At 60.3% G+C, this 21,831-nt stretch overlaps 2 protein-coding genes across 3 annotated transcripts; both read right to left on the bottom strand.

Annotated features, from left to right (window-relative positions):
- Positions 1 to 357: 357 nt before the first annotated feature.
- On the bottom strand, positions 358 to 7,016 carry MYOZ3 (myozenin 3). 2 transcript variants are annotated; one of them, XM_063168852.1, is made up of 7 exons: positions 6,824 to 7,016; positions 5,853 to 5,939; positions 5,384 to 5,547; positions 5,063 to 5,137; positions 4,816 to 4,960; positions 4,371 to 4,542; positions 358 to 1,928 (listed from the first exon to the last, which is right to left on the bottom strand). In XM_063168852.1, the coding sequence occupies exons 2-7, from the start codon at positions 5,881 to 5,883 to the stop codon at positions 1,766 to 1,768; spliced, it is 750 nt and encodes a 249-aa protein (XP_063024922.1). In that variant the 5' UTR covers positions 5,884 to 5,939; positions 6,824 to 7,016; the 3' UTR covers positions 358 to 1,765. The 2 variants fall into 2 exon arrangements, with proteins under 2 accessions (XP_063024922.1, XP_063024921.1); XM_063168851.1 differs by having other exon boundaries at positions 6,833 to 7,016.
- Positions 7,017 to 7,343: 327 nt separating this feature from the next.
- SYNPO (synaptopodin) lies at positions 7,344 to 21,281 on the bottom strand. Its single transcript, XM_063168853.1, has 3 exons — positions 21,035 to 21,281; positions 10,517 to 12,453; positions 7,344 to 9,309 (listed from the first exon to the last, which is right to left on the bottom strand). The coding sequence occupies exons 1-3, from the start codon at positions 21,279 to 21,281 to the stop codon at positions 8,542 to 8,544; spliced, it is 2,952 nt and encodes a 983-aa protein (XP_063024923.1). The 3' UTR covers positions 7,344 to 8,541.
- Positions 21,282 to 21,831: the final 550 nt, after the last annotated feature.

The raw sequence follows: 21,831 nt of genomic DNA, 5'->3' as shown, positions 1-21,831 counted from the left end.
CCAGGACTGAATAAGAGTTGAAAAACGAGTTCATCAGACCTGCCAAACCCATGGCTTGGCCTTACCACTGTACAGAATTTTTCTCCCTCCTTTTTCCTGACTTCTTGGTTAAGAAAAGACAAGAAAACAAAGCAGAGGAGGAGTAGAACTTGTGGCACCACAGGCTGGCTTTCTCTGGAGAAAGAGCTGGGCTTTGGGTATGGGTGATTAGTTCTGCCTTTGTCAGGGGAGAGCTCACCCAGGGTGTGTTGGACATGCTGGTGGATGGGAGAGAGCTGTGGCATTTGCACTGCTCTAGTCCAGAGTGTCTGTAGCCAGAACCTGTGAATGCTGTAACAGATTTGGCATGCAGGAGGCTTCACATCATCCCAATTTATTTATTATTTCCAGTAACCAGCCAGTAACCCAGAGTGCCTAGATTCTGCAGATGCTGGACAAAGAGGAGAGAAATGGAACTGGAACAGAGCAGCAATTAAACATCACAGATTTATTGTTTCTAAGGAACAAACCATTTTTCTTTCTGCTTGCTTTCCCCCTCCTGCTTCTGTGGGAAACTGAGTAATGAAAGCTTCCCACCTGAATGATGTGTTGTGGCAGCAGAATCCCTGCGTGGGGTTTGCTCTGCACAGCGTTACAAACTTCACAAATGAGGCAGCTGCTAACTGCAATTTTACCACGTGTACTTGCCCCATTTAACCACAGTGGTGGAAAAAGGAACTTTTATCCTTGTGCTTTTGGGAGTATAAGAAAGGGTAATGTTAAGAACCTGACAAAAGCAGTTGAAGGAAGCCTGTGTTGAGTCAGAGGTTTTTGTGAATGGGGTTCCCCGGGTATTCTGGTGACTGTAGCTGTTGTTAGCTGCATGTCCCACTGTGTGTCACTGCTAGAAATGTTGGTGTAGTTGGATCCTCACTGCTGATTTCCACATTCCCAAGAAAGCCTGTGCTTGCTCTGGAGGCACAGCTGTGCTGCTTTTCCTTCCCACTGGTGTGGAAGTTACCAGAACACCCTGGCACATCCTCACACTGCTGTGGTTCTGCAGGGCCTGATCACTGACCAACTACATGAAGCAAACCTGTCATAAGTCACTCAGAGAGCCTGGATTAGATGTTCAAGCAAGACATGCAAAGAGCAGTAGGAAGGGGAAATAGCTGCCAAGTGCTAGCCAGTAGCTTCTGGAAAACAGAGCACAAGTTTCCAACTCCCAGCATTCCTCTCCCCTCTATCATGGCTGTGCTGTATTGGTAAACATTTGTTGTTGTCCAGCCAAGCTCAAGGTAGGTACTTTAAACATGCCAGTGCCTCAGGTAACTTGTTTTATTATTGCTCTTCCATTATCACCTCCTCTCTGTGTCCTGACTGCAATGACAGATGCAGAGCTGTCCTGAAGATGGAATTGCTCTGCAAAAGCACCAGGTGTGCGTGCAGGTCTCGTGTGCCAGTGAGGATGCAGTGAGGCAGCCTTGGTGTGTTGCAGCTGGTGGTGCTGCTGTTTTCCATGAGGCAGGGGAGAGGACAGGCTCTATGGGAGCTTGCAGGATCTGCTGGATTAACAGCCAGGGCTTGGCTGGTTGGCTTGGCACTGACTGCAAGGGGAGCTCAGAATGGTCCCACACTCGAGCTCATTCAAGCCCCACTCAAAGATGACAACCCAAGCCCACCAGCTGAGCTTCCATGGAGGATTCCTGCCCTCCCTCCCCTCTCCTGTGAGCATGTCTGAGTCCAGTGAGGGAGCCATCCGTGGCCATGGGGAAGGGAACACGTCCTACAGCTCTTCGCTCTCCGGCAGGATCCGCACCCAGCCTTGGGCCACCCTGTTGAAGTTGGGCCTGTGGGAAATCACCTCCAGCACGCTCAGGTTATCCAGCTCCACGGTGGGCAGGGAGAACAGCTCACCAACCAACGCCCTGTCAAACGGGGCTGGGGTCCTGCAGCACAAGGAGAAGCACACTTAGTCACAAGGAGAGGCTGGCCGTGTTGTGAAGGTGTTAGAAAAAACAAATTTGGATTTACTGAGCCCAGCACAATGTAGCAATGCCTGTTGCATTGCCTAACCCTCCTCTTCCTCCCCAGGACACTGTTAGAGCCCTGCCAGCCCACTGGGATGGTTCTCTGGTACAGAGCCCACCTCAGCTCAAGCCTGAAGAGTGGGGTTTGATGCCTGGGTGTTGGTGGAAGTGTTCTGCACGTGGAAGGGCTTAGGCTCAGACCAGTGACAGTGACAAACCCCTGGTGTTGAGAGTGCCTCATCTGCAGCTCCTGTGTCCTGCACAGGGGCTGACACTGCTCTGGATCACACCAGCACAGGCAGCTCTCTTGGCCCTGCCTCCATCCTGCCTTTTGGGACCGCTCCTCCTGAACAATGACTAACAGGAGGAGCAGTGTGGGGGCAAGAGCTGTCATCTCTTTCTGGAGAAATGTGGAAAGGGACTGGGGAAGAGTGTGCCAGCCCCCAAAAAGCCAAGAATGTTGGTTTTGGAGCAGCACATGGGGGCTGAGTTATCAGTGAGGCAAAACTGGGAATGTTTGCTTTGGGAAGCACAGCTAGAACATGAATAACGTGGCACTGTTTTGCAATAAGAGGGGAAAGGCAAATGAGACAAGTTTGTTCTAGGAACTTTCTTTTGGGAAAAGAGAGTCTTTGTCAAAGCTTGGTTTTCACTCTCTCTTAAAGCAGCACATCTTAGCAAGGTGGCCCAGGTTTTTGCATCAGTCTGAATATCTTAAATTGTGGATAAATCAGCCTGCTTTAACGCAGTTGTTGTGGAGATGGTGGACTTGCCCTTGCTCTGTGACCCATGAGAGAGAGCTGTGCTGGGATTCAGCTAGCCTTAGGCAAGACCACTGGCTTTTCGATAGCCAGCTTGTTCCAAAAAGTTTGTTTGTCTGTGGCTTGGTATTTGAACTGAGAAGTGATTTAAAAGCTTGGAAAATTGTGAAAAGCCCAGTTAAAAGCAGATTGGCTTTCTGAATCTTCCTGCCTCACTGAAGAATTAGAGGAGGTGGCAAGAGGCTTGGAGTTAAATTAGCATCCATCTGTATTAAATTACAGTTGAAGACTTAAAATAGAAAGGCAGTGTGTGAGAGGGGAGAAATGGTACAGGGTAGAGTATTATTCAGAAACATGCCCTTGCTTCAGTCCCTGTCCATAAATAAATCCTGAGGCAGAAACATGGCTAAATGTTGAAAGAAAAGAGCCAAGTGTCTGCAGCAGCTCCTTGTCCTCCCCCTGCAGCCCCTCCTTGGCTCTAACTCCTCAAGGACAGCCACATGGCAAAGCCCCAGGGCTGAGGGGGAGGAGAGCAGCAAAGGGACCGTGGTGACCAGGCTCATCTCTGCTCTTTAGGATGGCTTTTCCCACAAGGAGGGGTTGTGGTCCCTCACAGCCCCTTCTGCCAAGTGCTGAAAGCACAGCATGCCTCAGATCCAGCCTTGGGGAGCTGCTGCTGCTGTTGGCACATGGTCTGCTGGGGACCAGTGATGTGTCCCAGGGGGAAACTCCAGTGAGAACTTGGCTACTGGAAGGTGACTTTGGCCAGGCCACCAAAGCCAATGTAATTCCATCCTCATCACAGAGAATTTCAGGGAGGAGGACAGACAGGACTCTTTTTGCTGATTCCCTGGGATGATGTTCAGCTTAAAACTTCAGTTCTTCCTTTTCTGCCATGGGCTGCTGATGCTTTGCTGCCAGCAGATCTCCATCTCCTGGATCCCCCCTAAACTCCTTTCCAGAAAGGAGATCTGTCTTGGCAGCCTTTGCTCCAGGGCCCACCCTTGACCCCAGTGTAATTTGGGGGTGTGAGGGGGCACCAGCTGTGCTCCCCCAGAAGCAGCCACAGGGCAGGGAGCTTGCCCTGGCCTGGAGGCTTTGGGCTCCAGCAGGTGTTTGGAAGGAATCTGGTGACCTCTTAGCACTCTGTGGGAAGATTAACCTTATACCCCCACTGCTTCCAGCAGCTGCTTGAATACCTTAAGGAAATTAGGAAAGAGACTTGGCACTGTGTCATTCCTCCATGCAGCCCAGAGCTGTGCCCAGCTGGGAACAGGAATGATTCCTACTCCACAGGGCCATGTTTGTAAGAATTGGTCCTCCCAAATTTCATCCCTCTCACTGAGGTTACCCAGTGAGATCAAGCTGCTTAAGGCTGTGTGAGCCCAGTAGTGGAGCTGAGAGGAGATCTGGGGCAGGGCTGCTGGAGGCAGCAGGGAGCCACAGAGGAGCTCCTGAGTAGGAAAAGAGCATCCTGAGCCCCTCTGGGGTATAAAGAGGACATCAATGGTTACATTTCCCTGGCAGGATGGTGGGTGCTCCTGGAGGCTCAAGGGCTTGGCCAAGGGCTGTTGTGGCTGGTGGTGTCAGCCCCTGTTACCTGTTGAAGCTCCTGAAGTCCCACGCAGGGGCTCTCATGGGCGGCGGGTTCTTGCTGTACACAGCATTGTCCCTGTCACCAAACAGCTCCTGCCACGGGGAGCGGTAGCCCTTGGGGATGGCAGTGGCATTGAACTTCTCATGGGGGATCTCTTTGAGGGGGCTGGAGTACCCTGTGCAGGGGGGAGACACAGTGTGGGTGCTGGGGCCAGAGCCAGGGGGCTGGGAACAGCCTGGCCTCTGCATGGCCACGGCCTGTTACTGGGGCAGGAATGAGTATCTATAACATATATATATTTCTGTGTCTATACATACATATTTGTACACATAAAATCTCTGGGGGAGGGCTGGGCAGACCCCTGAGCAAGCAGCAGCTCACTGCCTCCAGCCCCCTGTTGCTGAGATCACAGCAGAGCTGTGTTCAGGTGCAGGAAGCTTTGACTGACCTGGGGCCAGGGCACTGGGGTTCAGCACTTTGCTCATGTGCAGGACCTTCTCTGACTTCCTGGGTACTTCTGGGGGGCCCCCTTGGGGTGATGCTGCTACGTGGAGCTCGGAGTGATAATTCTGGCCCCCAGCATTCTCACCTGCCTGTGGAGGGGAGAGTTAACAGGCACAGGGGGAGCTCCCCCTGCCCCATCTGGAACTCAGGGGGTACTTGAAAGCACCTCAGAGCTTCCTCCATCTACTCACCATGTGCTCATTCACTGCTCCTTCTGGACCACCTTTCCCAGTGTGGTGGGAGCCGCCTGCCCCTTGCCCTGGGAGCTGCAGGAGACAGTCAGTGGGTGCAGAGGGCGATCAGCACCATCCCCCTCTTTCCTGGATGTTGAACCCCATGTTTGCCCATCTCCATGCCCAGCCCACCAGGACATCTCTCCTTCCCCCTCACCTCTGCATAGCAGTCAGCCAACCATGGCTGCCCTGCAGAGAGACCACTGACCCTGGCAGGAATCAGGAATTCCTTCCCTGGAAAGGCTGCAAGGGCCAGGGAAGGGCTGGCCTCAGACCCACCTGCCTGGAGCTGCTGGGGTGCTCAAAGACAAAGCGCTGCACGCGCTTCTGGCGCTGCTGGAAGAGCCGGGAGCCGCGGTTGTTGGGCAGGGAGAGCTCCTCGATCATCAGGTCCTGTGTTGTGCTCATCTTCTTCCCCAGGTCCAGCTGGGGCTCTGAGGAGGCTGGAGAGCACAGCTGCAGCTGAGGATGCTGCAGGGTTGGGGATCCCCCCAAGGCAGCACAGACCGTGTGTCCCCTCGTTGGGGTCTCTGCTCTGTGGCTGGGCCATTTGCCCACCTCGGGGACTGGCGTTTCCTCAGTGTGAGGAGTGCCAGGGAGCTCCCGAGGTTCAAGCAGCCTCTCCCACCCTGTGCATGGACTGTTCCAGCAAAAACAGGGCAGGTGGCCTCAACCAGAGCTGGGTCTGGCCCCTAGGCAGGGAGGCCAGCACTGTCCTGGGGCTGGTGACACACCTGCACCCCCTTACCATTTTCAGGGCCCGGTCTCATGATGGCCATCACCTGCTGCCGTGCTCCTGGGGCAGCTCTGGGCGAGGGGGATGGATCCTGTCAGGCTGGAAGAGAAAGGCACTCCAGGAGTGACACCAAACATGGGAACATGTCAGCCCCAGGCATGCCCCAGAGAGGTGCTAGAATTCAGGTGAGCATCTCCCCTGGTCAGCATCACCCCTAAGCGTCTTCTTGCACCGCTCTCTGTCCCCTTCAACAGACACAGGGAATGTTCATATCACACTGTCCCTCAGCCCCTGCCTGTCCTTCTTCCTCTCTGCCTTTCTTTAGGGCAGAAACTGTCCTTGCCCCTGTCTTTGCCCACAGTGAGCTGTTGTCCTTGTGCCCTAGGTGCCCTCAGAGCAGCAGGTGCTGGCCGAGCAGGGGCCCTGGCTACTGCCCCCCCAGCACCTCCGCCTTAGCAGAGCTATTTTCAGCTGCTGGCTCCCAGGGTGCAGGAGCTGCAGCCCTGAACCTGCAGGGAGATGGTGAGCCCAGCCAGCAGCCAGAAGGATCATGGCACCACTCAGCTGAGTTGCTCCAATGTGGAGAGGTGGCTGGAAACCAGCTCCAGTGTGAGCCCCCTGAGCTGCCCACCTGCAGCAGAGCCCTCCTGTGCTGCTGGGACACTCGGCTCCCCAAGTGCTGTTCCACCCTGTTTGGTGTCTCTGGCACTGCTCAGCTCGGGCTGATGCAGGGCAGCTTCCCCTGAGGGCCCTGCAGTGCCGGGGTTCCCGTGGGGCTGGGGTGCCTGGCACAGCTCCCTGCCAGCTCTGAGCTCAGCACTGACCATCCTCACAACGAGCCAGGGACCTGCACCCCATCCTTCCCTCTGCCCCCCTCCAGGGAGACCGTACCCTGACCCCCACAGTGGTGCTGTCCCCTTTTCCAAGGACATCCCCAAGCCCCGTGCACCCACCCACCTGCTGACCCCCACGTGGGGCCTCACCTTCCCTACCTGGCCAGGGGATACCCCAGATGCTTCTGGGGCACTGAAGATGCTTCTCCTGCTGTGCTGGGGATGAGGCTGAAGCCAGGCTGCAGCCACCAGCACCGGGTGGCCTCTGCTGGCCCTCCCTGGCCCCCTCAGGCTCCTGCTGCTCGCCCCAAGCCGTGCTGGGCTCCAGCCCAGATGCCAAGGTCCAGCCAGGGACAGAAGTTATTTCTGGCTGAGAAAGGGGGCGGAGCAGGGCTGTGACCCTTGGGGACTGCGATGGCATCACCCCGGCGTGGAGCAGGTCTGACTCACGGGGATGAGGATGCCACAATCCTGGCATGGAGCAGGGCTCTGAGCCTTGGGGACCAGGACGCCACAAGCCAGCGTGAAGCAGGGCTCACCCACATGGATGTAGGCTCTGTCACCTGGCACGGAGCAGGGCTGACCCCTGGGGACGTGTGGCAGCAGCAGGAGGTGGCAGTGTGCCACTTGTGCCCAGGCCACCTGGGGGACAGATCAGAGCCAGCCTGGGTGGAATAACGGAGGTTTATTTCAGAACTGGGTATACAGCGGTGTGGTGAAGGCAGGCTGTGCTGGCTGCTGCAGCCAGCGGGGGAGATGTGTCCTGGGAATGGGGACTGTGCTCCAGGAGGGGCTGCTGCACTGTGGAGGTGCTCCAGGGATCAGGGATGGCTTCAGCAGTGTGTCCTGGGGAAAGGGAAGGGGTGATGGGCTCTGTGAGCAGGAATATGCCAGAGCCCTGGCGGCCCAAACACAGCCTCCTCTCCAGGGCTGGCCCCAAGGTGTGGGGACGCTGACATCCTCAGAATCGCCTTCTGTGCCAACACCTCCTTCAAACCCTCTGCAACTTCTGCCATTTCCTTCAGCTCCTCCAGTTCCCCACCTGCCCTGGCTGTCACAGCACCCGTTGGTTCCTGTGTGTGCCTCCATCCACCGGAGTGGGGATGTGGTGAACTTGGATAGGGGGACAGTGACAGGTACACGGTGGGGCTGTCCCTCTTGGTCTGGGCAGGGCGGGAGGGCACCTGTAAACAGTCCCCTTAACATGGCAATAAATAACTTTGGCTCTTTTTGGTCTCTAAGGAAAGAAGGATTTGGAGAATTTCTTTGAGAAGGAGTCAAAAGTTAAAAAAAAAAAAAGGCAATGAAGAACTTGTGGGCTGTAACTAAAAACTAAGTTTTCCTCTCCAAAATCTGGTTTTAATTGACACCAGCCAAATCTGGAGGCTGGGAGAGCCTGCTCATGGCATCCAATCGATGCAGCCCACCCTCAGCAGATGTGCCCCCCCCCTCCAAAGGGAAGCAGAGCTGCAGTGACACTGCGGGATAACACCTGGGAGCTGGGGACAAGGGCTCCCGGGTCACCACCCAGCCCATCCCATGCTGGCTGTGCGGGATGGGCTGGCAGGCGGGCACGGACGGGCCGGCTCCCCCCTCTGCTCCTGCCTGCTGAGCACGCAGTCCTGCCCCGAAAGGTTAGCGTGTAAAAATAGAGCAGGGCCATGCGACGGCGGGCGGCCGGGAGGCACCTGACCCCGCTGGCACACAGAGGGGTCCTGGCAGCTCCGGAGGGACACTGTTTTTTGGGGGGACACTGTTTTATGGGGACCTCAGCCCCGGGGATTGGTGTGTTCCCGGTGGGGATGAGCGGGGGCATCACCCGGGCTGACGGGTGCAGGGAGAGTGTTTTTTGGCGGGGGCTGGCTGGTCTAGGAGGTGCAGGGAGCCCCGGAGGGCAGAGCCCCCGTCTTCAGCCTCAGGCTGCTGCTCCAGCCCCGCGGACAGAGGTTGAAGCTGTGGATTCCCGGGCTCTTGGTCCCCGAGTCTTCGGAGTCGAGGGAGACGTCCGAGTCCGTCGGGGACCGGGAGGTGCCGCGCTTGGCCGGGGAGCGCCCGCCCACCACGGGGGATGGCAGGGGGCTCTTGGGGACGGGGGACAGCGGGGCCGCGGGGCAGGGAGAGGCGCTGGACGGCAGCAGGAGCCGGCGCCCCTCGGCCCAGGCGGCCCGGGGGATGCCGGGGGAGGCGCAGGGCTGGGGGCTGCCGGCCCGCGGCGATCGCAGGGGGCTCCTGCGGGTGGGCGAGGGGCTGCCCAGGCTCCCCAGCGCGCTGCCCGCTGCCTGCAGCGCCGGCGCTCTCGGCCCCAGCCGGGGCGATTGGGGCAGGCTGGGGGGCCCGGCGGGGATGGGGGTGAAGGGCCGGGAGCTCTCCAGCCCCGGCGCTTTGGGAGAGGAGCTCTTCCTGCGGGCGGCGTTGATGATGTTCCTGGCCAGCCGCGCTTGCATCTGCCGGCTGGCGCGGGGCTCCGCGTCCTGCCGCAGCGGGGACAGCGACCGCTCGCTCCACGGAGGGGACGTGGGGGGCCCCTCGTCCAGCTCGGGCACCGAGGCCGGGCTGGCCCAGCCGTCCAGGCTGCCCGGGCGCCGCGCCAGCCGGGGCGTCCAGGTGGGCGACGCAGGGAGGGACGAGCGCCTGTCCTGGAGAGGGACAGAGAGCGGGTTAGTGACTCGGGGGGACGCGGGGACAGAGCAGGGGGACGGTGCCAGGAGGGTGACGAGGGAAGATTCATGCTGGCACAGCCTCACGGGAGCTGGGGATGTCTCCTCGTGCATTGCACCCCTGCGAGTTCTCCCCAAAACACATTTGATCCTGCACCCCCTCGCCCACCAAGGAGATGAGGGCAGGCTGAGCCTGCCGTTAATCATCCTTGCCCAGAATATGTCCCAGGACCTGTCATTACCTGCAGCTTCCTAAAGGCTCCCTGTGGGGGATGCTCGGAGCCCCCCTGCACTGCCCCAGGATCCATCACCCAGCACTGCTCCCCAGGCGGCAGGAAAGAGAACAGCCAGGTGTGACAGCGCAGAGAGTGTATTCAGAAAGGGGGAAAAGAAAAATGCAGGAGAAGTCAAGCACAGTCAAAAGGCAACTTGGCACCAGGGGGAAAGTGGCAGGAGGGCACGGGCAGGGGCACAGCTGGATGACAAACCTTGGGCTGAGCATCACCCAGCAGCCCTGCCCTCAGCACCCTCCTCATCCCAGCCGTGCCACACTGAGCCCAGGTGGGGACAGGGACCCCACAGGGACTGTGGGCTCAGTGACACTGGGCTCTGCCATTCCCCAAGGGATGCAGTTCTTCCTCCACAGTGAGGAAGCAAACGAGGACAGATCCTGAAGGAGCAACAGAAGAGCCAGCAGCAGGCACAGTGAGGCAGAAAGGCAGTGTGTCCCTTCCAGGTTTGCTTTGGTTGAGCTGAGAAGAGCCCAGGACAGAGGAGATGTGGAGGAGCAGGCAGAGCTCTGAGAGTGGAAAAGCCAGAGGTGAGGAAAGGAGGGAGCCAGAGGTGAGATGCTCCATAACAGTTTCCAGGAGAGAGAAGAGCAAGAGCAGCAGGATTCTTTGGGAATCCTGCACCTCTGTGCCCAGTTCCTGCTGCCTCCCCGAGACTCCTCAGCTCCTCTTTCACAGGGGCTCAGCAGCGCTTGTCACCCACTGTCCCAGCGCTGCAGCCTCACATCACAACCACTTTTCTATTTTCTTTTCTGCCCCCTCCCCACAACTTTTTTTTCGTGGTTGGTTTGGCTTTTGGCTCTCCCATGAGCAGCTAGTTCGGGAAGACTCAGCCTAGCACCGCTGTGATTTTCTCTCTGCCACCACTACTTGTAGTACAAGGAAGGTTTCCACACCTGCGGCTCGATGCCGGCGTTCCTGGTGGAGTAGGAGGGCCGGGGTGCCTGGAACCCCGCCTTGGCCCGCGGCGGCAGCAGGCGGCAGGGCGAGGCCAGCAGCGCCTCGGCCGGGGCTGCAGGGCTGGCTCGGCTCTCCTGGGCCAGGGGCAGAGCCCCGGCAGCGCTGGGGAAGGGGCTGGCACTGCTCTGGCCGGCGCTGGGCACCACGGGGGGATGCCAAACCGGGGAAGGAGGCAGCGGAGAGGCCGGGCAGGAGGCTTGCTGGGGACAGGGGTAAGAGTCGGGAAGAGAGGGTCTGGGCGGAGGCACCTCCTGGGGCAGGGACCTTGCTGGCCCCTTGGATGGGGAGAGGATGAAGAGAGAAGACTGGAGCTGGTAAGGCTGGTGCCTGGAGATCTCCAGCTCCTTCTGGGACACCTCGCTCTCCATGAGGTTGTTGCCATACAGCGATGCAGGAGGTGTTTTGGAGGGCCTGCAGGGACTCTTGGAGGGGCGTCTGGAGACCATGGGTGACAGGTAGGCATTGTTGTCATACTTCCAGGAGGGAGGCAGGGACATGGTGGGCGATGGCGACCGCAGCAGCTCGGGCTGGGAGGGGGCCTCAATGATGAACTTCTCCATCCTGGACTGTCGGCGGGCAAAGAGCTCGGCCCCCTTCCCTCTCGCCTCAGTGAGGATGTGGCTGGGCTGTGGCTTCTTCTTGGGCTGGATGGTGGGAGACTTGAGGCAGGAGGACCACGCTGGAGCATCCTCAGCTGGTGGGAGGTGCTGCACACCCCTGGCTGTGCTGTTGGGGACAAAGTTCGAAGCTTCAGCCCCGAGGGCAAAGGGCTCATCCTCGGCACTGGGGTCCCCCTGCTCCTTCTGCTTCTTCCTGCTGTCTGCACTCTGGACCAGGTCCAGCAGGTCGGGGTTGGGGCTCAGCTTTGGCTTCTCCAAGAAGGTGAACATGGACTTTCTGCTGCCTCTGCGTGCAGCCGACTCCTCCAGGATCCCAGTTTTGGGCAGGGGGTTTGGTCCGCTCACCCCGCAGCCCAGGAGGGGATCCGGCAGCACCTTCTGCTCCTGGCTGGGGTACAGGGCCGAGTAGGCAGGGGGGGAGCGGACACGGGTGAGGGGTGGGGGGCTGCTGAGGGTCTCTGCATAGGTTGGTGGTGGGGGCAGCTCGGGGGCGGGGGGCTCCTCGGCCGGCTGGGCGCTGGCGGGGGATGCCTGGGTGCCGAAGGGTCTGGCTGTCCTGTTCTTCACGGGCTTGGGCTTGGCCAGGGTGAGATGGACCTCGTAGTACTGCCGGCCCTGTGTCCCGTTCTGCTGCTGCCCTCCTGCGGGTGCCATCCCTGTGGCTGTCCCCGCTGGCGCGCTGGGCACCTCACTGGGCACCTCAGCAGGCATCTCAGCAGGAACCTCACCGGGCGCTTTGCCGTTCTTGCCCTCCTCGGGGCTCTGTGGCAGGACAAAAGCCGCCGTGTTCGGCCCCGCAGGGGCTGCTGCATTTCCGAGCCCCTCCAGCCCTCTCTCCATCCCGCTGGCCGCCCGCTCCTGCACGCCGTTGGTGGCAGCCGCTGCCATGTTCTCCTTCAGGTAAACGCTGAGTGGCACCTGCTGGCCTTCGGCAGGAAGCTCCTGGCACGGGGAGGCGTTTGCCAGCATCCCTTCTCCAGGATTGCCGGGCTGGCCAGGCTCTGGTTTCGTGCCCTGGCCCTGGCTGTGCTCCATGGCTCCTTGGCGAGGCCGGGGCTCAGGGGGGTTCAGGGCCTGCCCCCCGCCATGCCCGGCCCCCGTGAGCCCCTCGACGCGCTGCCGGCGCCGGTGGAACAGCAGCACGCCCTTGGAGCTGGGCCCGGGCGCCGTGGTGAGCTGGGCCGCGATCCTCTGGCTCCGCGCCTTCGCCTCCTTCAGCTCCTTCTCCGAGAGGCTGGCGCTGCGGGAGAGACCTGGGCACAGGGGAGAGGGGCGTTAGGGCTCTCAGAGGGAATGTGGGGTGGAATCCTCCCCCCCAGGACTGGCAGCCTTTCCTCCAGGCATCCCCCAGCATCCCGACTCCTTCCCTGACAGGGGAGATGCACCGGGGCTGGGGTACACGGTCCGGGGACAACGGGGACCCAGCACAGCCATCACAGAGGTGCTGGGACAGATGGGAAGGCCCAGGGGACACGCAGTGACACTCAGGACCTTCCCACCATCCCAGCCCGTGTTTCAGCTGGGCTCTGCGCACCCACCGCGTTGATCACATGGGAAAGGAATTTCTCGGAGCGGGTCTCGGGTTGCAGCTCACATGGCTTCGGCCCCGGCTCACAGAGGAAGGGGAGAGGCCAGCGGGTGTCCCCCGGCCCCTCGCCCCGAATCCCGGCATGCTCAGCCCCCAGCGGGCAGGCCACAAACCCGGGGAGATGCCAGCAAGGCCCGTGGGCAGCCCTGGTGGGAGAATCATGTGTGGAGCAACACGAGATGGCAGCAGCCGACAGAGGCTGTGCAGATCCTGCCCAGCCGGACACAGGCACGGACACAGCGAGGAGCCACGCTCACACCTCGGGACTCAACACAAGCTCTAAAAGCGATGTGCTAAAAGCCTGGCCCGAGCCAGCCCGGTGTCGCCGGGCTTCTCCTGCGCCGGACAAAGGTCAGGGCACCAGCCCTTCCCTGAGACCGAGAGGATGTGGAGCTGCCGGGAATGCATTTTCTCAGCGTGAGCCATTTCCTATGAGCTTGCCCCCCCGAAAGCGCCCGTGGGAAGGGCAGCGTCCCCCACCCTGCCGAGGCACTGCTGGGCACAGACACCATGGGCATCAGCCCCGCACGCAGCGAGGGGCAGCCCCTCTCCAAAGGCGCTGCCAGGAGGGCTCTGACGGTGCCTCTGCTCTGCTCTGGCCCCAGCAGGGAGGTGGGTGGCCAAGGCAGCCCGCTCCCAGCCCTGCTCTTCTTTCCTTCCCATCCCTTCCCTTCCCGTCTTCCCTTCCTTCATGTGTTCCTCATTTTCTTGCCTTCTGTGCTGCTTGGGACTCTTCCAGGATATTTTCAGCAGTGGCTCAGCCTACCAGCGAGGGAAAGGGATGGATGACTAAGCCAAATCCTTCCAGCAAGCCCACGGTTAGCAGGAGGGCTGCTGGAAACCGGGCAACTCCTGTTCCTCACCCTTCATCCCTCCTGCCTCCCTCAGCACCCGGCAAGTCCCTGCACACAGCTCAGGTGCGCAGGATGAAGCTCTCAGGAGGGTTTTATCTGGGCAGGGGGCAGAGATGCCAGTGGAAACTCTCCTGGAGACGTCGGCAGCGGTGTCGCCGGCGGTCAGAGTCCCCCGTTCGCGCCCAGCATTGTTTCATGCCCCGTTTCTGTTTGCTTTGGCGGCCGCACAGAGCGGGGCCGCTGCTTCCTCCGGCCGGGCTGCCTGGAGGGCGGCCAGCGCCGCGGCTCCGCTCCGCGGGGTCACCCTCGCCGCCTTTATCTCCGCAGCGGAGCCGAGCCGCGGCCAAGGAGCCCTTGAGAAAGCGGCCACAGGCTCCAGATGTCTGCGGGCTCCGTGCTCCGAGCGGAGCATCCATCCCCGCGCCCTCCTCAGGCGGCCGGGGCTGCCTCAGAAGCCGAGCTCTCGGCGGAGCCATTTCGCAGCCTCTTGCTCTTGCTACTGCCTTTTAACAGCAAACGAGGGGCCCTGGGGGATCTCCTCCGTGCTGGAGGCATGACTCAGCTCTTGGCCAGCCCGTTCCCCCTTGCACTAGCCGCCAGATACGCTCCCACGTAGCCGGGACCGACACCGGCATTTGCCCGCCGGGGTTTTGCCCCCGGGTGTCTCCGTGGCTTTGCTCCGGGCCAGGGTGTGCTGCAGGGTGGGCTCTGACAGCTAAAATCCCCACCTGCAATCCATTTCCATCCACACCCATCCCCTCCAGTCTCCCAGCAGCCCCCTGCCCACCCAGCACTGGTCAGCCCTGGGCTGTACCACCTGGATCCACTGGAAATGAACCCCTCAGGATACCTCTGGGGATGCTGGGGGTAAGAATTGCTCTTCACATCCGATTTTTATGACACGGATGAAGAGCACTGAAGCCTCTGGCAGTCCAGAGGAAATTGCTGCAGCCTGAGCCATGGGATGAGGTTATTCACCCTTTATCCATGTGCCATGGTGTCTGGAGGGATTCTGTCACCTGGGGCAGCTTCTACACCACATATCCCCTCCCAGCCACAGGGAACATTCCTTCATCCTTCCCTGCCATCTCCTGCCAGCTGGCAGCCCTGGGTGGGCTCAGGATGGTCCTTTTCCCCAGCCCCAGGCAGGCAGGAGGGAGCTGAATGCACTGAGAATGTCCAGGTGCCGGGGAGGAGAAGGAAAAGGGCTGTGGGGCTGAGGACAGCCAAAGCCATGCAGGAAGGAGGAGAAAGTAAAAATATTACATGTGTCCAAGGGCACTGGGAACTGGTTTCCACCCATTACCCTGAGTCCAGTCCAAATTCCAACAGGTGACAGCTTCTCCTTCCTTCCTTCCTTCCTTCCTTCCTTCCTTCCTTCCTTCCTTCCTTCCTTCCTTCCTTCCTTCCTTCCTTCCTTCCTTCCTTCCTTCCTTCCTTCCTTCCTTCCTTCCTTCCTTCCTTCCTTCCTTCCTTCCTTCCTTCCTTCCTTCCTTCCTTCCTTCCTTCCTTCCTTCCTTCCACCCACCCACCCACCCACCCACCCACCCACCCACCCCATACACCAGCTTGCCATGCCACAGTCCCTTGGGCAGGAAACCTCTCCCCTCTCCAAATATTCAATTTTTTCCAAGCCAATGAGCCCCACCAGCCCTCTCCACTGCCTTGTGCCCTCCCTGGGTCTCTCTGTGGTCCAGGGATGCTGCAGGAGGTGCCCCCTGTGCCCCATGGAACTGCCAGAGTCCTGGCACACAGAGCAGCCCCAGGTGCTACTGTGGTTTAACACACTCCAGCTCTGGCCACAGGAGCCTATAGGTCTCTATCTATAGATTTACAGGCCTCTATCTATAGATTTATAGACCTTTATCTGTAGATTTATAGATCTCTATCTATAGATTTACATAGGCACTTGCTCTGTAGGTTTTCCATTGCTCCAGGGGTGATTTCCTGGTGAACATCCCCCGAGTGCAGGGCTTAACAGCTTCTCTCTGAGCTGTCAGTCACCCTCCCCACAGCATGTGCAGTGCTCTCTCCTCCAGAGAGAGGATGACGAAGGTGATGAAAGGCCTTTTTGTTACTCTCACTTCCTGGACAGATGGGGGGAAAAAATTCCTTCCATCTCAGCTTTCCATGCAAAGGATGGATCCCCCTGAAGGGTGCTAAAGCAGGATGTCTGAAGTGCAGCCAGGAAAGGCTGGAATCACCATCTGACCCCAAATGGAGGTGAAGGATGTTTCAGACATGGCTGGTGACCCATCCTGCCCTAAGGTGGACTCCAAGAGCTGAAATAGGATGAAGATCTGGCCTTAAATTGCAGCTTCACTGAATTGACAAATTCAGTGAAAGCTGATGATCCTGACATGGCTGGGGTGCCGCAGGAAGGAAAAAGTGACTTGGGAGCTGTGCCTGGTGAGAAGTCCTTGTTTGAAGAAGACAAGAGGTACCCAAGCATTAATGGGACCTGCAGGGTGTCACACATGAAATCTCAGAGTCAGAGCTGGCAGGTGACTCCAAAGTCTCCATTTTGGGCTCTGTCCCTGGCCTGCCCAAGTGTGGATGCTCAGCCATCCTGGTGCTGCTGCCCAGCTTGGCCATGCTCAGGGTGTCCTACCAGACCACCCCCTGACACAGCACCCACCATCCACAACCAGCAGGCACTTTTTCCCATTTCTAAACATTTCTTGGACTTCTGTGGTCAACCCAAACGGAGCCTCTTGCTGGCAAAATCCCACTGGCAAAACCAAGAGTGAAACCAAGACAAACCCCATTTCCAGAGGGACACGCTCTGTGCCACCTGACACCAACCCCAGTGCACATCCACAGCCAGGCAAGGCTGGGGAGAGGAGATGCAGTGTTTTCACCCAAACATCGAGGACTTTGGCCACTGAGGAAATGTAAGCAGGTTTTTTGGCAGAGCAGCAAGCTGGCCCCTTGCCCCAGCTACAGCTGTGCAGGATTTTTTGCAACGCGTACCAACTCACCCACATTTCAGTCTGTGCACACATTCCCCTCCAGCTCCCAGTTATCCCAAATAATCTGCAGCTAGGAAAACAGAGGGTAGCACAGACAGGCAGCTGAGCTAGCTAGAAATGGATATGATTCAAACATATGGACAGAAGGATGACAATTTTCTGCCTCATTCCCAGCTTCCAGCCCTCCCATGCCCCAGATACAAAACCTCCATGAAGTTCTCATCCCTGCTGGCCCTGCAGCACCAAAAAGACCCAGCTCAAGTGGTGGGTGCTGTGGTGGGATCAGCCTCTCCTGCCTGGCAGACGCTCTGTGCTGGGCCTCTCCACACGGGCGCCTGTGCCAGTGACAAAATGTGGCACAGCGAGAGAATTCGTTGCGCTTGCAAGTTCTGCCTGTGCTCTGTTCGCAGGGGCTTTGCTGGATTTGGAGCTGTTTGCCTCCCCAGCCCTGGCTGGCACTCAGCACCCAAATCCTGCTGAAATGGCCCCACAGGCTCCAAGCAGCAAGTGCTGGGGCACCCAATTGCCACACAGGGGAGGGGAAGGGGTGGTGGGGATTGAGTGGGGGCTGCCTGCCCCTGCCCCTGCCCATCCCCAGGAACTGGGGGATGCAGTGAGCAGCCCCAGCCCTAAATGTGTCCACAGTGGGCAAGAAGAAGCTGTTGCCACCACACAGGTGGAGACAGCACCTTCCCCAGCTGGCTAAAATCAAGCTTTTATCTTGGAAAAGGCGGCTGGAGCCGCCCAGACAGCCCTGCCATCCATGCACCCCGAGGGCTGCAGAACCAGCCCGTCCCACGGCCGGGTACCACGGGTGCTCCATCCATCCCGCCTGGGAAATGCCTCCCAGCCCCGTTGTGCCCAAAGCCTCTGGAGCTCTCTGTGACCCATCCCGGGCTGCGAGGTCCGGGGCAGCCCCGCCGGGCCGGTGCCCCGAGAAGGTCAAACGGCTCCGAGTGTCCCGGCGGGGTGGGCAGAGCGGGGAGGGCGGCGGAACGCAGCGGGGCCTTTGCCTGTCCCTTGCACAACCCGTAAGGGATCCATGCTGCTGGCTGCCAAGCCCAGGGCCAGCCTCGTGTCCCCAGCATGGGTGGCACGGCCAGGGGAGGTCACGTCCCTGCCGCAGGGGACAGGGGACATGGCCTGGGAAGGAGTTCTGTGGAGCTGCGAGGTGCCACCCTGCGAGCCCCCAGGGAGGACCCCCAGGTCCCTCCACGTCCCCGCCCGTGTCCTCGCCGTGCCTCCCACACCCGCATCGGACACTCGGGTGCCGGCGGAGGGAAGCGACACCTGCCCCGCTCATTCCTGGGCACAAACCCCGCTGAGCCCCGGCTGGGTGCGCCCATCGCCCACCCTTCGCCCACCATGGCACCCACGGGACACCTGGGCATGCCCTCCCGTCCCCCCCGTGCGCCCCGGACCCCTGAGCACCCCCTGCTCACTGCCGCCCCCCGGACACCCCCAGACCCCGACAGCCCCGCTGCGTGCCCGCACAGCCTCCCTGCCCCGTCCCTCTGCAGTGCCACCCCCGCCCGGAGCCCCCCGGCCCGTGCCCCCCGCACCCCTCCAGCCCCGCCGTACCCGCGGTGCTGGGTGCCGGTGCCGCCTCCCCGCGCAGCCCGACTGCACCGGCGAGGAGGCGGCGGGCAGGAAAGTTGCGGCAGCTCCGCCCTCGGAGCGGGCCCGGGGGGGCGGCGGGCGGGGGCCGGCCCGGGGGGGTGGCGGGTCCCGCCGGCACTGCCCCTGCCCGCCCCGACAGACCGACAGACCGACAGACCGACCGGACGGGACGAGTCCCCCCGCCCGGCCACTCCGGCAGCCGCCCCGCCGCCCCCGATGCTCCTGCTCCGCTGCTTCTCATCCCGGCTGGGTCTGCCCTGAGCCCGCTGCGAGGGTGGGGGAGAAGCCTGGGCATCCCTCACCCAGCCTGGGCACCCCCTTACCCAGCCTGGGCACCCCCTTACCCAGCCTGGGCATCCCCTCACCCAGCCTGGGCATCCCCTAACCCAGCCTGGGCATCCCTTACCCAGCTTCCCACATCCCCTTCCCACTCCGGGGCATCCCCTGATCCCATCCTGGTGCATCCCTCTCTCCCAGCCCTGCACATTCCCTATAACCGTCCTGAGCATCCTCTCACCCATCCCGGGACACTCCCTTTCCCAGCCCCTCACCCTTTTTCCCTCCTCCCCTCCTCAGCACCTCACGTTTCAGACGCTGCTGGGCGTGTGGGGCTTCCCCCTCCCGCAGGTTCCCTCAGTGCTAAAGTTTTGAAGCACTTGTAGGGAGGCAAAAATCCAGAGACAAAAATCCAGCACGGGTGTCACTGCCCTGGGGACCTGCTGGGAACAGCCCTCAGTCCCCTCTGCCAGGGCTGGGCTGCTCCCAAGGGAACCACAGAGGATCCCTGGCTCTGCAGCGTCACCTCCACCACCCCTCTGGGGCTGCAGAGTGAGACCGGCCTCACCCCCTTGCCATGCCTGTCCACACCTCAGGATGAGCTCTTGGCTCGATTTTTTGCCTTTCTAATTTCCTTTCTTCCTGCCCCTCTGTGCTTTTTTGTGCTTTCCTGGTTTTTTGAGGGAGCCTGGCGCTGGCTCTGCAGCCCCCAGGGAGTGAAACCTTCCGTTTATTTGCACACCAGACAGAGAAACCAGTCCTGCCTCCTGCATCTCCCATGCTCTGCCTCTTCCCGGGGCTCCTGCGCTCCCCAGGCTGCCCTGAGAGGTGCCAGCCAGCCCGGGCTGCCGTGCTGGATGTGTGAGAGCAGCCAGCCTGGCCCTGGGCTGCTGGATGGGGACCAAAGGGGCACCTGGGACCCGCCTGGGTGGCTCCACGCAGCTCCAGGTGGGGCTCCCGTTTGGCTCCTGGCTCCCAGGGCCAGCCTGCACCACTCTGGGTGTGGATGGATGTTCCCTCTTCTCCTGAAGAGCCTGGAAGAGGTGGGGGGGTCCTGCACCCCGTGGCAGCTAAAGAGAAGAGCAGCAAGCCCCTGACACCACCCAGGGATGCTCCTGCTGCAGGAACAGCCCCAGCGCCACTTGTGAGGGCTCCTGCCCTTCCCTCTCACCTGCACTGATCCAAAGCTCTCTCCCCCGAGCCTGGAGGCTTTTGGCAAGGTCCCTGCTGCCAGGACCCTCGGGGACATCCTGCCTGCAGGCTCTGGAAAGTCTGACGGGTCCTGCAGGCACTGGCTGCTGGTGATCTCACTTGGAGGGGGAGGAAACGGGACAGACAAACTCTTTCCAACAAACCTGTTGAGTTACTTTAAAATTCCAGGCTGGCAGCAAAAGCACTGGATGGCTGCATGGATTAGGAAAATGCTGAGCCTGGACAGAGTCAGGCCTGACCTTTCCCCACCACAGATCTGCCATCCCGGAGCAGTGAGAAATGGGAAGACTATTTGGGTCCATCTGGTTTGTGTGCTGAGCCCTGAAACACGATGCTGCTGGGGCAGCTGGGAGCCAAAGGGCTTGGCTGAGCTTCCCAGCCCGTTCCCATCCAGGAGCTGCTGCTTTGGAGGATCCCTGACCCTGCAGAAAGGCAGGGAGTGGGTTCTGGACACTGGGTTTGTGTCAAGCACCCCCAATCAGTCCCACCCAGCCCTGGGGGCTGCCTGGGGGCTCTGAGCTGAGCAGCAGCATCCCAAAATGCCAGACAGGGACACACCTGGCACGGTGTGGCAGCTGAGATAACAGCTGGGCAGGAGCAAAATAGAAATCAGGGTGGAAGAGGGGTTTAAAAATGGGTCCAGCGCCTGTAAGAGGATGGGTGCTGTGGGAGCATCTCCCACAGGGATGTGGGGCATCCCAGGCATGGAGCAGCCACAGGAACCCTGGGCATGAGCCTGTAGTGGTGTCACTGTGGCTGAAGGGACACTCATGGGGGGAGGAATGGCTGTGGCACGGGCTGTGAAGTGAGGAGATGGCAGAGAGCATTGTAGGAACCAAGTGCCTGAAATAAAGTGCTTGGTATTGAAACCAGGGGCTGACAGAATTGGCCCAAAGCCATGTGAGGAACACTTGGTCATCCCAAATCGATGGAGGAGAGGTGTCCCTGTCCCAGACAGTGCCACAGGAGCTGCTCCTGATCTCTCTTGGGCAGGATCCCACCCAGTCCCACGGCCAGGGTGAGGCCTGGAGCTCCATCCTGGCCCTGCCCCACTGAGGGATGGGCTGAGCTCCTGGGGACAGTGGGAACCCGCCCGCTGCCTTCCCACCCCCCTCCCGAGAAAAGCCACAGATTCCTCCTTATTTGTAAGGCCAAAGAGATCATCTCAAGCTAAATTAGTCCCAGCAGCTCTGCTGGAAGCCTGGGACCTCAAACCCAGGGAAAGTCCTGCCCTGGGAAGAGCTGGGTGTTCTCACCAGGAGCACAGCAGTGCCTTTCCAGGGGGACAGTGGCCAAAGGGGGTTTCTCTTACCTGTTTTCCTTGGCTCAAAGTCAGGGTTGATGAGGACCCGTTGGATCTTCACCACTTTCCACTCCTGGCTGGGATTCTCTGCTGTGGGGGGCAGCTCTGGGGCAGAGCCAGGGCACTTTGGGGGGGCTGCAGGCTCCTCTGCCAAGGCCAGGCTGCTGCCATTCACCGGGGGCCGTGGTGCCTCCCCACTGAGCCCCCTGAGGTCCCTCTGGCAGCTCCCACTGGATTTCCCTCCCAGCAGTGCCATCTGTGCCTCCTGCTCGCCCGGCTCGGAGGCTGGAGCGTCCCAGAGCCGAGGGCAGCTCTGCCCCCCTCTGCTGCCCCTGTCCCCCCCAGTGTCCCCCCTGGCTGTCCCTCGGACACAGGGGCGCTGCTCAGCCTCGCCAGGCACGGGGCAGCCGGGCTGGGCGTGGAGGCAGAGGTGCTGCAGCCTTGTCCTCAGCATCTTCCTTCACTGATTGCCCTCACTGGCACTCCACAGGCTCTGCATGGCCAGGGGGGTGCATGGATCCCCCCTCAGAGCAGGGGCAACATGAGGGAGGGCAGCCACAGCTCCTGCAGGAAGATCAGGCACGGTGCCACAGGAGCAGGTGGGTTTTGGAGACCCAGATGTGTCCAGGGCAGGCAGGCCAGCAGGGAGGATTTTGCAGGAATTTCTCTTTTCCAGGCAGAGGACCAGCATCCAAAGACCTGTGTGAAGGGAAGGAAGAGTGTTGAGGATGCTGATGTCCTATGACCATGGAGCAGCTCCCAGCACCCCCAACCCAACTCCAGCTCCAGCACCACTTCCCATGAGG

This window comes from Melospiza melodia, chromosome 14, assembly GCF_035770615.1.
Source record: "Melospiza melodia melodia isolate bMelMel2 chromosome 14, bMelMel2.pri, whole genome shotgun sequence".
NCBI lineage: Eukaryota > Metazoa > Chordata > Aves > Passeriformes > Passerellidae > Melospiza > Melospiza melodia.
Note: the sequence above shows the minus strand (reverse complement) of the source record. Positions and strands in the feature narration are given on the sequence as shown.